At 53.8% G+C, this 16,825-nt stretch overlaps 1 protein-coding gene across 1 annotated transcript in view; it reads right to left on the bottom strand.

Annotated features, from left to right (window-relative positions):
* SCRIB (scribbled planar cell polarity protein) overlaps positions 1–16,825 on the bottom strand; it is a 75,925-nt gene that overhangs the window by 56,120 nt on the left and 2,980 nt on the right. The window contains exons 4-15 of the mRNA XM_026047111.1: positions 15,851–15,907; positions 14,475–14,538; positions 13,171–13,245; positions 12,936–13,080; positions 12,475–12,593; positions 11,676–11,875; positions 10,349–10,515; positions 9,583–9,707; positions 8,169–8,294; positions 7,430–7,663; positions 6,670–6,987; positions 4,757–4,819 (exon numbers count right to left, since the gene is read on the bottom strand). Of these exons, the coding sequence (XP_025902896.1) occupies positions 4,757–4,819; positions 6,670–6,987; positions 7,430–7,663; positions 8,169–8,294; positions 9,583–9,707; positions 10,349–10,515; positions 11,676–11,875; positions 12,475–12,593; positions 12,936–13,080; positions 13,171–13,245; positions 14,475–14,538; positions 15,851–15,907 (1,693 nt within the window). The remainder of the gene's footprint in view (positions 1–4,756; positions 4,820–6,669; positions 6,988–7,429; positions 7,664–8,168; positions 8,295–9,582; positions 9,708–10,348; positions 10,516–11,675; positions 11,876–12,474; positions 12,594–12,935; positions 13,081–13,170; positions 13,246–14,474; positions 14,539–15,850; positions 15,908–16,825) is intronic.

Genomic DNA, 16,825 nt, shown 5'->3' with positions numbered 1-16,825 from the left:
GACAGGGCCTGCAAAGAGCCCTGAGCGAGGGGAAGGTCGGGATTACTGCAGGAGCTGCTGGGAACTCAATTAAAAACCCAACGGAAAAAGGGACCCGAAGGAAAGGCGCTGCCACGCAGACCAAGGGACGAGTCTCCCGCTCTGACCTTTTTTCTCCCTCCTTTGGGATGAGTTTTGGTTAGGCAGGGCCTGCACCCGTGCAGGGTGGGATGGCGAGCRGGGAGCAGAGGAGCCGAGCGCTTTGCCTGGCTCACCGCGAGGCAGGGGGAGCTGCGGGTGGGAAGGAGGGCGAAAAAGGGGGAGATCTTTTAAAAATACCCCCATTGACGACTTATACACCAGGAACAAAAGGGCTCCCAGGGTTAGGATGAGCTCTTTCATTAGCAACTTCCAGGTACAGGGATTTAAGAAGCGCGTCCTTCTTCCTCATCAGATGCTCTGAGCCCCCGATTGGGCAGCGATAGCAATGCTCATAACGAGAGAGGATCCTGAAAAGAACCGGATGGATAAATACTGAAAAGCAACGGGAGATATTCAGAGTCTAGTTGGAAGTGGAATCATTTTTATTCCATCTTATTAATTCTTCTTCATTCTGAGTTGTTAAAATCATCTATTTTGCATCCTTCCGACTAAAAAATTTCACCCAGAAAATCCCGTCACTCCAATAACCTTATTGTTCCAAAGGCCAATTTAAGCACATCAGTTAACATGCAACTGAAAGACTGATAGGTTAGAGAATTTCTAGTTCAGTCTTGGTGGGTTTTTGTTTTTGTCTTTCCTCTAAAATCCGCTTCCCTGGCCAGGCCCGTGCTTCATTTTCACGTGGTGCTGCAGAGGGCAGGTCCTGCCCCGAGAACGCGTTTGCTCAAGGTGACAGACAGAAGATGGAAAATCCTGACACTAAACCTGGCTGGAACTAGAACATCCCAAAGCTCACGAGCACGATCGAGTTTAAGCACAGGAAATAGCACGGAGGACAGAATTCCAGAGGGATCCTGGCACTGGACACAGAAGCAATTTATCTAAGGAGAACTCACATCATGAACGGGAGCTACCACATCTGAAGCAGGAGAAGAACTCAGGATTTAGTGTGTTGAAGCATCGGTGACGCCGGTCGGTCACCCACGGCCACGAGCTGAATTCACGCGGTGCACGGAAGGGCAATAGGAGAGACACGAAACGAAGAACCTGGCTAGGAAGAGGGCACCAGAAGACACCAAAAGACACCAAAAAGGTGTCTTTAATGCAGTGCAGTGAAGGCTGAAAGGGCTCGTGACCGAGGTCCACACAAGTCCACCACAGGGAAAGCAGCAAAGAGCCAGGTAACAGGAAAGGCGTTTTTCACGAGTAAAGATCATGAGCACAAGGAACTAGCAAGTGCAAATTTAGCCTAGCAAAAAGCTTTCTTAGCACTCAAGAAGCAGCGTTCTGGACAAATCCCAGCAGGAGAAAGGTGACTGTGTGCGCCCGGCGGGAGCCTACCTGTGTCCTGGAGGAGAGCCCGGCACCTGCTCCTGGGGACGGCAGGAGACTCGGCCTCGCTGCTTACCCAAGTCTGGGTTATCTTGTCCTTAACTGCCAGCTCTATGCTCCCAAACCCTGGTTTTCCTTTTCCTTTTTGTGGGGGGAGGCAGGAGGGACTGTTCCAGTTCTTGCTCTCTRCTCTTTAGCTTGCAGGGAGAGGCCAGTTTTGAAAAGCATGCAAACGCTCAAGTCCTATTCATTTCTACAAGCACTATTTTAACGCCCCGATCTTCGTATAATATTGGTCCTGAGCCGCAAGGTTACACAGAACCTGTTTGCTCACTTGCAAAAGGAAAGTCGGGTTTGCAGCGCAGTGCTTCGTTGAAACAAGGCACCTTCCCCTCCTTGTTGAAAGAGGCTCCTCTGCTTTTTGATTTGCCTGTCTGAGAAAGCAAATCAGGCCACAGTCTCCAAGCACCAAAAGGAAACCCTGCAGGTCAACCCTGCAGATTCTTTGCTGCTTGGTCCTCCAAAAGGCTCCAGATCTGTTCACACACAGCTGCGCAGAGCGAGGCACTGAGGTGAATAAGACATCACAGGAGTAATTGCTGTCGCTTACAAGGGGGGTTGTATCCAAACGGGGCATTAAGAGATATAAGCACAAAGGGCGACATAAAAGGCTGCAATCCCCATGTTCAAAGTGCTGCGGGCAGGTAGGCACGAGGAGGAGGTAGGCAGGTAGGAACGAGGAAGAGGAGGTAGGCAGGCAGGAACGAGGAAGAGGAGCAAGGGCCTTCAGGCCATAGTCATAACAATCTGTCTGTCTAGAAATGAAATGACACGTACACAGAAAATGAAGCACTTTTTCCATTGCTCAGTGGGATGATTCGTCATCTGAAAACCGAAGCAGAGAAACTGGGGCACGGCCTCTTCTGACAACTTTATAAGAGGATTCTGCTCCTTAGAAGGTTTGTTCCGGCCAAGTCAATGGATGAAATACAGATGACACGATCTTGTATCAGACAAAATAGATTTAACAATCTCTTCAAGTTTTCTACATAGGAATTCAATGTCTGGGAATATACCAGAAAGTATAGTGGTTTCACCTAGTAAATCATATAGATATGAAACCAAAAGAGAGAGAAAGAAGCTGCTCGGGGTGCGGGGGTCCCAGCCAGGGCAGGGTTTGAGGGTGCCACCGTCGCTCACAAGGGCCGGCGAGCTGACGCTATGCACTAAATATAGCGGCTTTTTTTAAAGTTGAGCCCTGCTAATCCTGGCTGTTTGAGGCCCAAACCGCGCTGTGCTGCCACTGGCTGCTTCTGGCAACCAACAGTGGTGCTCGTGAGCACAAGGGTTGTGTTCAGACACGGTGACATTCCCGAGCCGCCTCCACGGGGCAAAGCTGCTCCAAGGAGATGAGTGAACCTGCTCCTGGTTCGGAGTGACAGGACTTCACATGGCAGCAGAGGAAGGTGGCAGCAATTTTCCACACTCTGCCCAGCAACCTCTAAGAGYAGCCCAGCCTCCTCCTAGGGAGGGAAATCACCACCATCTCTTGTCCAGATGACTTGATGCAGCTGCACAAAAGCCCCACAGGAGAAGCAGAAACCTATAAAGCTCCTGCATCAGCAGAGAGCTTCTCCACCAGCACACGTTTTGCGGCTGCAGAGTCCTTCTCACCTCTGATTCCCACTGTGCCCTGCAGAAGATGGTTAAAGCCTGGCAAAACCAGGAGGACCTCAGTCATCATCTCAGATGCAGAACCGCAGTCACCCAAACGGAGCAGGGGAACCACTTCCCCTTATCACGGTCAAACCATGCAGTATGATGGAGTCCAGCTCTTGCTGGACACTCTATTTCTTTGATTTTTTTTCTGAAATCAATAAGGTTTCAAGTACAATTTCAACAGTAGCTTGACCTGCTTCTCTCGCCTTGCAGAAGCCTCCACAGCACCCAGATGTGGCCATTTCTACACTGCACTTGGAGACTGAGGCAACCCCTTGGGAAGAGATGACTCTCTTCTCAAGATCTGGATCCCACGGGAKCCAGGTATGTGATCACTTGGGCTTTAACAAAATTACCCCTTCCCTTTCACTAGAGTCCCACATGCACCAACAGCTGGAGGAGGTGGGAAACACCCGCTGCACAGCCAGCACCAGGCACCTGCACCCCAACGTTGGGGCGATGACGGGAATGAGGTGGGTGTCCCCATCTCCACTGCAGCGAGCGCAGCGCTGGGCTGGAGCCCAGCCGGGAACAGGACGAACAGCCCGTTGGAAACAGCACAAAACTGCTCTTCTTCCCGCTCCATTCCAGCTTGTGCCCATTCCCTCTTGTCCTGTCACCGGCCACCACTAAGGATGTGATGAACAACCCTTCAGGTGTTCACTGATAAGACACTGTTAAGACAGACCCCGCTAAGACCCCTGTCCCTAGTCTGCTCCTCTCCAGGGAGGCCAGTCCCGGTCCACTCTGTCTTTCCCCAACTGAGATGTCCCTGTCCCCAGGAGCAGGGAGCTCCTGAATGAAGGAAGCAGGAAGCACTTGGCTGTACTGGTTTTGTCTGGTTACTGGGAAGAGAAAAGCTATGTAGAAGAGAAATGCAAGAGACGTAACATGTTTTGAGTGGTCTACAGCTAAGGAGATGGACAAACCTTCACAACACACTAAGAACAGACCACAACGGAGTCGGTTCACTTTTTGCCTGAAATGCAAAGGATTTCAGTCACCTCTCTTCCAGAAAGTTTTGCTCCACAGAGGGAGCTCCACACAGCTCCCTTTGCTCCACAAAGGGGAAGTTTCCACATCACACACGAGGGAGAAGCAAGGCAGCAAGTTCACGGAGGCAAGCAGGCCAGTGCCTTGATGTGACACGCTGCCTTGATGCTGCCAGTGTCACGAGCCCAGCTCATACACAGCAAGCAGCGGCTTCTTGCGGCCTCTCCTCCTTCGGGCCACCCATCAACCCTAAGCACGCACTGATTTCCTTCCACCTTCTCCTTCCCCAATGTACAGCCAGCAGGATTTTGGTCTCAGTCCCCGCGTGGTTCTCCACCCCGCTTGTCCCCCACTCTGCAGCAGCCACTCTCACCTCAGCTATGGAAAGGGAGGGAAAGGAGGTGAGAGAAGGGGAGGGAAATCATCCCGGTGTGTTTGTGATCCGTCAGGTCCGGAAGCCACTTGACCCAGATAGACCAGAGCTCCCGCTGCGGCGCGGGGCGAGCCTGGCAAGCAAATCAAGCAGGTGGGATGATTGTGGCAGAGAGAGAACAGTAGGAATGGTACAGACCTCTTCCTCCTCAATGCGAGCAGGCTCAATCAGCAGATTATTGGCTTGATCAAACGACACCCCCTGTTAGGACAGGAACCAGCAAAGAGGCATGCGGATTAGTGGAGCATCAACCAAACCCGCCACCACTACCACCACCACCACCCAACACGCAGGGGCGCCGGGCGGGCCGGGCAGGGCCCAGCGGGCCTGGGAGCAGCCAGGCCCRGCCCAGGCCGGCCCGGCCCGGCGAGCAGGGAGCGCCGAGCAGCCTCAGGGTCCTGTGGTGCCGCCYGGCCGCGGTGGCGGGACCCGCTCTCCAACCGCGCTGCTCCCTCACGCAGCCCGCCCGGTGCTGCGGGACCTGCTCCCAACGCGGGAAACCCGAGAAACTCCCTCAAAACCACGTGTCTAGCCTAAGCAAGCCAAGCAGGAGCCCTCTGGCTCCAGGCTCAGCCCCCTGCACGCCCTGCTCCATCTCCTCTTCAACACGCATGCAGCATTTCCTCTTGATGCTGCTGTGCACGGGGACGCTGCTGTCACGCTGCCGTCCCGCAGCAGACGTCCAGCCCGGCCCCGCGAGCAGGACAACTCCTCCGTCCAGGCGGGACTCTTAGGAAAGAGTCCTAAGTGTCTCTGAGGACTCAAAGACCCCAAAGGTGATTTTTTGATAAGGAGATTCCAAGTCTGTGGTCTTGGTATCTACCAAGTGCTCGTGGGTGTTGCAAATGGGGCAATGCACCCTTGGTTAGGAGTCCYGGACTAAAATGAGCATTTTAGGTCAGGACATTTCCCAAGTAATGGCCTCTGATGCAGAGGACTCAAGCTGCCCTCTCATGTTCTTACAAGCAGCAGCAGCAACTTATTTTTACTCTGAAGAACTTCATGGACACCAAGGAAACTGCACATGGTCCCTAGAGAGCACGTGCCAGTGCGGCCACAGCAAGGCAGCCATCCACAGAGGGAGAAGTTCAACACAAACCTGCGTGCAAGAACCTCCCCTGTGTGGTCTGAACAGCTCTGTGGGACGGAGGTGATCCCAACAGCCCCGAGAGGGGCACACAGMAACAACAACCATTACTGCATCATCGTCCACCCGTTTCAGGGACCTGTATCTCATCCATGATCTCCATAGACATCATAGGATGGAGATTCAGCTCCATCCTATTCCTTAACTGGAATTCCAATTAAGCAATCTCATAAAATTACCCGCAACTTCAGCTCCAACAAGAACCAGCCTGACCTCAAGCACTTTCCTCAACAGTAAATTCTTACTCTGCTGTGAGCCTGTTTCCCCAAGCAGAAACCTCCACGTGTCGCTGGTCCAGCCTAGCGATCCAGCCGAGCAAACCCAAGGAGTCAACAGCTCCCAGCACGACCAGAAAGGTTTCCCGGGGCAACGGCAACACTCAGGTGACCGGCGCGCCCAAGCCCTGTGCACTCATCATGAGAATGCACCCGCCTCGGTGCAGGCTCAGCACGGCACGCGCCTTCTGCTCCCGTTGCCCGCTCCTCTCCAGAACAGGAGCTGCAGCAGAGAGGCAGCTGCAAACAGCCTGGGCGCAAACCTGAGGAGATGAGAATCCATCGAGGGACACAGTTCAAACGAGGGGCAACCAGCAGCAAGCGAGGAGGTGATTGCAAGGAGCAAAAGAACCCGTCAGTGACAGGACAGGAGAACTGCTCTTGCAGCACAGAACAAATATCGCACCCAAGTGGGGAGAGCAAGAGTTTGGACACAGCCAAGGAGGCAGAAAGAAGCAACAAAGGAGGCTGCTGGATACCAGCCCCAGAGTGAACTTCAGCTCTCCTCCCTCAACAGGTGCCTCCCGAAGGGCCGGTGCCTCTTGCCAAGTTTTTCATTGGCACCACACGTGGCAGCTCAAAGCAGCAGAAGGGACATCTYGAGCACCCCCTCTCCCACAAGACCTTACCTTCACTGAAGGCTGAGTGGATAAAGCKCCATTCTTGATGTCATCCTCATCCCAAGCTTCCTCCTGCTCCTCAGGCTCCGTGTTGTTATTGCAGCCTCCCAACTCCTCTTCCTCCTTGGGGACTCCATCAGTGTTGAGCCCCTGCAGGAGTGCCACCACTGCCTCTGGCTTGGGCAGTTTAGTTATCTTAAAGTGTTTCTTATAGTGGGGTGTGTCCTTGCGGATAAGCCTCTGTTTCTCCACCGGGAACGGCCGCTCTTCATCCTCATCCTCATCCTCACTCCGTATCAGTGTGTCCTCGGCAAAGTGTACAGTGGGCTGCAAAGGCAAAGCCCCCAAAGGCTGTGAGCCCCAGGGAAGAGCTAAACCTGCGGGCAGCACCAACCTCATCCCTGGGCTGCAGGCACGGGCAGAGCCAGCGCTGCTGCTCCGCACTACAGGAGATGCAGGAACAACCACCACGAACCCCGTAAGAGCTCCCTTGTCCGGCCACGTCTCGTGTCTCTTCCAAGGACTGAGGACACTCGGTCCCGCAGTCCCGATTTTCCCTGCCTGCCTCCCGTGCTATCCCTTCTAGTCACCATGCACCCATCTCCCACAGCCTCCCTGAACATCTACTTGCACTTGGGCATCTGTGGGCCTCATTTTCCCCCCTCAGAGCAACATGGCTCACTCTGAACACTCATTTATCATGTTCACTGAAACATCCAGGTCCTTCTGCTTTTCCATCACGACCCTGCTGCGGCTCCCAGGCTCCTACCTCGTTGTATTCCACTTCTGCATCTTCCTCCTCTTGGTCAGCTGCTTCTTTATGCTCCTCTTCAGGCCTCAGCTTTGCCTCCCTCTCCAGCTCCTGCATCTCGGGCACCTGCCCGTTCGGCCAGCTCCTCTGTCCCTCCTGGCCCTGCTCCTCTCCCCGGAGGTCCGCAGAGGCCGTGCTGTTGGAGAGGTGCGAGTCCTCGCTGCGGTTGGACGTGGCACTCAGCCTCTTCTCCTGCAACAGGACAGGTTGGAAAAGACGAGATGAAGCCAAAGCAGCAGATGGAGCAACATAAGGGGACTGGCACGAGGTGCAATGTGATCCAGTGCCAACAGAACCACCTCTTCCTCCACACCAGCTCCTGCCTCCCCTGCCAAGCCTGCTACTTTTCACCTAGGTCCACCSTAGTTGCACCATCTGCTTGGGCATTTATTCTCAATACCACACCTGGACAGCAAGGTACCCCCTGCAAATACTCCTATCATCTTTATTCAGAATATCAGCCTTCCTTTCCTCCCTCAGCTGCGATAGCATTGGCACTAGTGCACACAGTCACACCCTTCATTGTATCCTGGTTGCACCTCTTGCTCTGTCAGTGACTCCTGCTTCCACCAAATCTTCGTTGCTGTCTTTCCCCCCCAGGATTATTCCTGCCCAGCTGGCACACACTTGTTCCCCGTTCTATAAATCTGTTATGTGCTGCTCTAYGGTTATTGGTTTCGTAGTGAACAGAACTCACTTCTGCCTTAGGAGAATTCSGGTCGGCGTCGGGCTTTGCAGCATAGACCTCGTTGCGCCGCACCTCAATCACCTTCTTCATGACCTTGAGCTCGCTGGGATGAGGGGTTGCTCGGCGCTGCAGGCCCTGCCAAGGAACAACGCTGAGCGCAGGGCACCCCACAAGCAGAGCAGTGCGTGCCATGGCAAGACCCAACTGGGAGCTGAAGTGACAAGCCTGGAGCAGAGCAGTGGGGCTGCAGCTGAGCCCAGCCTAAGTATCACACTGCAGGAGGTGACCCGGCCTCTCCTCTGCTGCAGCCCCAAGCTGGGGAGAGGACAGATGCAGCTGCAGGAAACAGCACTCCTCATTTACTGCATCAGCTCGTTAATAAGGGACCTGGCAGAAGCCATGCARACGGTGTTCAAACTGTGCTCCAGCCTTGGCAAGCACCACGACACAGCCCACYCAAAGAGGGTTCCCTGGAGGAACACGCAGGTGGAACTTCTCCATCCRTCTGGCATTGCTTAAAACGTCCAACACGCTCCTGACTCAGCAGAATTTCTGATACTCCTTTGGCTCCATTCCAGGAGCCAGGAGTCAAACAAAACACTCAGCATTATACAAATAATAACTAAAAAAAAACATTATCCAAAACAGCAGGAAAAAAGATCTCACTGCTGCAAAGAGAAATGCAGCACGGAGACCAGCCTAAATATCTTTTATTAAAAGGACTGAGATCTCAGGATRATCTCTCTGCATGATATGAAAAGAGCAAGAAATTCTGCAGAATGTTTAAACCAAAATGAAGCTTTTATCCTGCCCTTTTGACCCTTAAAGTGCAAAGTAAACCGATCTGCCCAACGCTTTCAGGCTTCCTGTCTACAGTTTTAACGTTTAGCTGCCTAGTTACAGGATACTCCATAGCACGGGACTGCACCTGGTCCCAGGCTTGGAGGGCTGGAGATTGTCTGGGCTGAGTTTGGAGGTGCTGCATTTGCCCAGAGAGGGGTCAGCTCCAAACCGGTACTGACACTGCTGTGACCACCAAGATCCCCGGGAGACCCAGTGCTCCACGGACAAATCGGCAGTCACAGGTCAACTCCCGTCAAGGAGGGTCAAGAGTAAGTCTGCACAAAGACTCCCAGGGCAATCTCTTTTGCATCTGCTTGTCTCCTCAAGGAACTTTTTATCTATCTATCTATCTATATGTATGTATGTATGTATGTATGTATATGCATGTGTATATATATAGAGAGACACATATAATACATACACACACATACAGCACATGCCTGCAGCAAAGTACAGGTGCTATGAGACAGGAACACTATAATAGCTCCTTGCACTAGGAAAAAAACCGTAGATTACCCCCATAATTCTGTAGAAAACAGAATGTGTCTGAAAACAAGTGTCTAGAAATTCTTCTTCTTACCCTCCTCTCRGCTCCAGATTCGTCGTCATCATCCACTTTGGGCTCATCCAGGAACTGAATCACACTGACTCTGTTTAAATTTGTGTCTGTCCAGCTCTCGTCCACACTGTTCTGCAAAAGATTTTCTGCRGAGAAGGATAACAAATTGGGAGCTGCTTTCTGGATGAGCAGAGTTGAGGGCTTGGAGAAAAGACAGTTCTCATCCCATTAGAGCAGTTCTGTCACAACGTGCATGGCCATCCCGCTGCAGAGGCGCTGAGGATACAGGATAAAGCCCCCAGCTCCYGGCACCTCGTGTGTGTCTCCCCAAATGCACAACAGCCTCCACAGAGGGTACTGAGGGGTTCAGGTCTAGCCCACTTTACCCAAGAATTGAAGAGAAAAGGCAGGATTAAGGCACAAAGCAGAAGTGCTGACACAGGAACGTTGTCATGTCAGGAGGCAAACTTCAGAGCCAACCAACTACTCGGTCAACAGTCAGAAGCAGAATACTTGAGACTAGGCTGCAGTGTCCTCACCACCCAGCAGAGGAGCTGATTCTGCTTCTTAACCTCTGCCTTAGCAAGTGCCAACAGCCACTGGGTCCGTTAGAGCTACCACAGTGACCAAGGCCAGGGCAAGGCAGGGAGGAAGGCAACCCTGAGCAATCAGCCAAGGAACCAGGCGGTGGAACCCGGATCCAGATTGCTCCCGGCCTCTTCTCTAGAGCAGAGCGCCCTGCAGAGGACATGGGGTGGCAGCCACCCTTCATAAAGCAGCCTCTTACCTAAGCTGGGAGAGGGTTGCTGCGGAAGCAGGTAACAAGTGAGAACCTTTTCTCCAGTCTTTTCATCATCCTCTGTCTGGAATTTCAGCATGGGCTGGGACTGGTTTTCTGCCAGCCAGAGGGCTTTCAGGTTGAGGTTTGTCAAAGCAAACGGCAAGTTCTGCAGCCTGCAAGAGAAAAGAAGATTCTGGTTAAATTTACTCGCCTGCGAAGGAGCTTCCATGCAACCCCAGACTACATCACCCGTGTGAAGGGAGGACAGAATCCATGAATCCACCGCAGGATCCCCCGCTCCCACGCGCCCTGGAACAGCGGCTCGTGCTGCTTGCAGCTCTACCACATCCAAACCCACAAGGAACCCGCTATAGATGGTGGCAGAGGACAACGATGGAGCAGCAACAACGATGGAAGTGAAAAAGGTGGAAATGAGAAAACTGGAAAAAGGGACCTTCATGGAGCGGGTAGAAAGAGGAAAGGATGATGTTTTCATGGACTGCTTTTCTGAACAGGAGGTCTCATCAGCTTCCAATTTTTGTTAGAAACACAAGCCCCTGCTCACAGGACTGCAGTCCTGCCTTCTCCACCCCACAAATGTAAGTCAAAATACAGATTTTTGTACACAAACAAACAAACAAAAAAGTCTGTATAAATTACAGAATTTTAGCACACAACATTTTTTGCTGGGTGATCTTCAGGCTGTGCTTTGTACTGATACACTATTCAGACTGAATTTTACCCCCTAAGTGCTGACAGCCCCAGTGAGACACCTGAGCAGCACAGAAAATATGAGGAAAATCCCGGTGACACTGGCAAGACAGTGCAGGAGCCGAGCTGGCTGGGGCTGGAGAGARAAGCAAGAGAGTAAGAGCTAGATGTGCCTGGTGCAGCTCTGGGATACCTGGAATGGGGCAAGAGCTGGGGCAGAGCCCCCGTGCCGTGGGCGGGGGAGAAATGGGGGTAAAAGCCTGCSTCGACCCCACAGAACTGCCCCAGCCAGTCTGCTGCTCGGCCCAGGCCGCTGCCCAGGGCTCAACGAGCTCCACACAGAGACACCGAACCAGGAGCCGCTCCGGAGCACCCGTACGGCAGCCGTGAGCTTGAGCAGGGCAGCGGGAGAGGCTTTTCTGGCAGACTGGACCCCTCTGGCAAATTAGAGTGGAAAAGGGCCTAGCAGGCAGAGGCCGAGACCTTTGCCAGAGGTCTAAGATGCCGACTTGGGCCTCTCTGGAACCAGCCCYGATCCAGCGCCTCTCTGGCGCACCGGCACGGCTCTGCTCCTCGTGGACCTCCTGAGGAAGGGGCCTGCAAGCGCGTCCCCGTTCCTCACCTGTTTCCCGCCACGTCCAGCACGTGCAGCTCCGTGGTGTTGGCCAGCTCTGGTGGCAGGAGCACCAGGCGATTGTCTCGCAGGGACAGGACGTTCAAATTGGCGCAGCCGCCGATCTCGGCGGGAAGGGAAGTCAGCCGGTTCCGATCCACGTTCAAGTTAGTCAGCTTGGTCAGCTTCCCAAGGGATTTCGGTAAGGCCTAGGAAGGACAGGGTTCAGTTGTTATGCCAGATAAGAAGATTAGGGAAGGTACAAACCTTCTACCTTCTGAAAAAAGCTGCCTTTCCTTTCTAGACCAGACTGCAGTACAGTTCTCGCTTTAAATGTGGGCCCGACTTCCCTGCAAGCTCACAGCTTGTTACCCATGTAAACGATTCACGTCAGCACAGCACGCTCAGAACACCGCTGGCAAAGACATTCCTGCTCCTCTGGCCCATAAAACACAATATTTGTGTTTTACCAATCAGACTGCAAGCAGCTTAGAGCAGATCCATTTTTAAATTACACTCTGATGTGACCCTTGATCAAAAATCAGCTTTTCAATGTAGTTTTGGTCTCATCATCCTCCATGGACTTCTGGATTCATCCATCCTGGCTACCACAGATAATTTTTCAGCTAATTATCTGGAGAGAACAGCTTCCACCAGCAGGTCTCAGCAGGAAGCTCTGAGCGGGGGRAATCTCTATGGAGCAAAGCAGTCAGAGCACGCTGAAGAACACGGCTCAGGGACCACAGGATGGGACGGGATGCCTGGCGTGCAGCTGGACCGAGGCAGGGGCAGCTACAGGGGTACTCACTGTCAGCACGTTCTCTGTCAAGATGAGCTCTGACAGATTTTCACAGTCTCCAATTGACTCCGTCACCTCTGCCAGCCGGTTCTGGTCCACCTTCAGGATGGAGAGCTGCTTCAGCTGACCTGGCCAGGGCAACAAGCTGGGTGTGAACTAGGTCACAGCGTCAAGACAATGTCCCATGTTCACCTGGCTGAACTGCCTCCCATCAGGGATTATCCAATCTAGCAGACCTGGCACTACCCTTCCACCTCAGTCTTCCTCAGTGCTTCCACCCATGCACAACGCAGGTCGAGAACATCAACTAGTCATGTAGAGTCCTGCCCACCAGCACCTCCTGCAGCCTTCCACAGTGATCATGCCCAGTGAACCCTAACAACCCCTTCCACACACCCTTGCCAAGCCAACAGGAACGCTCTGGGGGGCAGCGGGGGCTCCTGCCCTGGTCACTGCCCCGCAGTACTCACCAATCCCATCGGGAATGCACTCCAGCAGGTTCTGCGACAGCAGCAGGTCTGTCAGTGCCACCAGCCCGCTGATCTCGTTGGGCAACTGCTCCAACTTGTTTTCTGACACGTCCAGACACACCAAGCGGCGCAGGTTGCCCAGCTCCTGGGATGAGAAAGGAGCTGTTGCTCGGCTCAAGGGAGAAGCAGAGGAGGGGAGCGGGGCGAGAGGCCGCAGCCCTGAGCGGGCACTCACCGGAGGCATGGTCGAGAGCTGGTTCCGGTCCAACCAGAGCTCCCGCAGGTTTGGCAACGCTCCCAGAGTATCTGGCTGCAACATCAGCAGAGGGTTAGTGCCAGCAAAGGGGAGAAGCTCCTCTACAGTGCTGCCAATCACCCCAAACCTTGGCAGAGCCCCTCGTTGTCCCAGCTTTCCTACCTCCTGCAACCATCCACCAAACGGTTTATGATACTAACACGTTGATATGTCCAAACACACGTCCACAGTGCAGCAGGACGTATGTGTGGAAGCCTCTGGGATGCCAAACTGCCTGCAGAGGCTCCCAGCAGRACACATGGAAGGCGACAGCAAGGACTGTCTGGTAGCAGCCAGGTAAGAGCTAGAGGGGGGTTGGTCCCTCAGAAGAAATGTGGCTTCTCCTCAGAGGCGTGAATGAAAACATTTAACAGCACTGGCCACTCCAGCATGGTGCACGAACACCACTGGTCATGATGGATGCACATTCATTGCATCCCTATATATTTTGCAGCAAACAATGCATATACTGATTATCATTTAATTTGGGAGTTAATGCTCCACTGAGGTGCAATTCAAGTGTTATAAAACTGTTCCCACAAGCAGCTTGCAGCCTTGGACACGAGAGGCTGCACCAGCTCCATGTCTCCCATTTTAGGCAGCTTTCCACCAAAAAGCGTTCCAGAACATCAGGAGCAGGGTTCGGCAACAACTCAATCCATGGCTACAGAATTAAAGGACACTGCAGGGTGCCCCCGCAAGTCAAGAAGGGCTCAAGATTTCGCCCTGGCTCTCATCACTCTGGGGCTGTGGAGCCTGTCGTGGTGGCCCTGCCATCCCCAGGGGACCCCCCAAGCTCGGCTKACTTCTCCAACAGGATCAACATGGAATGGCCCTGCACTTGCTTTCTAGAGGAGAATTCAAGTCAAAAAGGAGAACGGCAGAAAAAAAGGGCTAGCAGAAATGAAGCAGCAACTGACYGTGGCATAGGGACAAGAGAAGAGAAAGGGAGTAACGAGCTGAGTCTCTGAAGGAGAAAGGATGGATCCTAACGCAGCCAGGGAACGAGGCAGAACATCCCCGAGCAAAAAGCTTGGGGAGACAGAGCGGGTTGAGCGGCAGGACAGTGGGAAGCAAGGTGCAGGGCCACCACGGGACATGCATGTATGGGAACAAGGTCTAGGTGGTAGAGGACAGGCCACGACCTTCCCAAACAGCTTCAGGGTTATTTCCTTGTACTTCAGATCACCTGCTGCCACGGGGGCCCAACCACCCATGTCCCCTCCCCTCTGTCCCTCACCTACCAGTACTTCCAGGTCATTGCCACCAAGATCCAGCTGCTCCAGCTTGACAAGGAATGAGAGTGAACTGCAAGATACAGGGAATAGAGGGGAAGAGAGAGAGATAGAAAGAAAAACAAAGGAAGGTTAGCATCACATATCTCACAAATTACATAACTTTGAATAATTCCTAAGGCAGATGGGGCAGCTTCGACCCTTTTCTAGACCCTCTCAGCTATGCAGTTTAGAGAAGGTGACCCAAGAAGTCCCAAAGGGGTCAGTTTCTCTATTAACACCAACCTGCTCTCTCCCTCCCACCACAAAACACACTTTCTTTGAGCAAACACACAACAGATGACAAACTGCACCTTAAAGTTGCTGCCAGTTTGGGCAGCAAGCAGGGGGACGTGAGCATGGAGCAACAGGAGCGGGTGAGAAGACAACAACACATGATTGGGGCACAAAGTGAGCGTAGATGCAGGGAGAGGAGGGAATGAGCAGACACAGAGCCTGCATCTCCCTATACAGGAGCCTGTGTTCCCAGGAGAAAGGAAAGGCAACGTGGGCACCGCATGAGCCCACCCTGCCCAGGCCAAGGAGAAGACTCAGCGCGGTTCTGAGCACGTACCCAGCATGGGGGCTCCRCAGCTTTGTTCTGTACATAAAGAACTGCTCTCATATAGAAATCACTGCAGTTCTTTGAGAATTACATCTAGGTACTTCCCTCACCCAAACTAACAGGCAACTCTGGTGGGCCCCACACAAGAGATCAATGTCCAGCCTCATGAGTTCTCCACCTCCTGTTCAGCTGGCTGCATCAGAGCCTGACCAAGAGATGCTCCGGCAGGAAGCAGCTTCTGTCCCCGACTCACTGAAACATCTGAAGTGTTTTCCCTTTTCTCCCTTGCCCCTTGTGGGAAAGCCAGCTATCCCACCCCCATCCCATGGAACTGCTCAACCAGGACAACCAGAAAGGACACCCAAGAGGTATTGGAAACAAAATATGCTTTTAACCATATCTGCTCTTCCTCAAGTTTCTAACTTTTTCATATACAGAGTTCTTCCTACACCCACATCAGTACATTCTTCTCTCTTTTTCCCAAACAACCTGTCATTTGCTGCTTTTTGCAAGGGAGAAGGGTGCTCACCACTTCCAGAGGCTGTCTTGGAACCCTATCCACTCCAAATCATCCAGTACAAACTCTAAACGCCCTCCCCCTTCTCCAGTCCTGCACCATCTCTCTCCCTCCTCACCCAAGTCTACCAAAATCCAGCAAGACGCAGTTGCCCCATGCCCTCCCAAGTGCTACGGCCTGCAGCYGAGCAGCATCCAGTCCCAAGGAGCGCAGTCATAACCATCAGTCAGGAGACTCCTGACACCACCACAGACAGACACTCACGTGGGGAGAGTCTTCAGCAGGTTCTCACGCAGCTCCAGGGTCACCAGGTTTGCCAAGCTGCAAAAGAAGGGGGAGCAAGGAAGCCCACCTCACCTCACGGCACGCGGGCGACGGTGGTTTCCTGGTGTAAAGCCACGGGGCAACGAGGCCGTGCCCGAATGCCGGGCACGGGGATGGGTAACGAGTCCCACGTGTGGGAAGCCCCGTCCCACAGCAGGGACGGGGCAGCGGCCGGGCAGAGCCCCGCAGGACCGGCCGTGGCAGCAACCACCCCACGAGCACCAGCACGCGGGACGCGGCTGCTGGGAGGCAGGCAAACGGGAAGAGGAAAAGGGACTCGTATAGGAGGAAAAGGGACTCAGGATTTGTTAGGCCTGGGGCCCCTCCTTGCTGTGCCACAGAGTGCCTGTGCAAGCACCGCCAAGCGCCGCCTTCTCCCTCGGGAGAAGGGGGACAACCTGGGGACGGGGACATAGCTCTAGCTGCGGGGTTATGCAGGGAATTTGGACACAACCAGCAAGCTGAGCAGACTAACTTGAGCAAAATGCTGAACTCGAGGGTCTCCCTAGCCCTCTGGGGGAGGTTTCTGCTCGCTCGGTGGCGATACTCACACCAACAACCGACCTCACGCGAGTGGAAAGTGCCAGAGAGCGGAGCAGAGATCCCAGGGAAGGGATCTCTCCCGGAGGTGCCCATTTACCAGAAGCGAGGCTGGGGAGGTGCACGGACCAGGCTGGGGGGTGCTGGACCAGGCTGGGGAGGTGCTGGACCAGGCGGACGGGGTACACGGACCAGGCTGGGGGGTGCACGGACCAGGCTGGGGAGGTGCTGGACCAGGCTGGGGAGGTGCTGGACCAGACTGGGGGTGCACGGACCAGGCTGGGGAGGTGCTGGACCAGGCTGGGGGGACACGGACCAGGCTAGGGGGGGCACGGACCAGGCTGGGGAGGTGCACGGACCAGGCTGGGGAGGTGC

Source organism: Nothoprocta perdicaria, unplaced genomic scaffold (genome assembly GCF_003342845.1).
Source record: "Nothoprocta perdicaria isolate Ctin4 unplaced genomic scaffold, notPer1 scaffold_479, whole genome shotgun sequence".
Taxonomy (NCBI): domain Eukaryota; kingdom Metazoa; phylum Chordata; class Aves; order Tinamiformes; family Tinamidae; genus Nothoprocta; species Nothoprocta perdicaria.
This window is presented reverse-complemented; position numbering and strand designations above follow the sequence as displayed.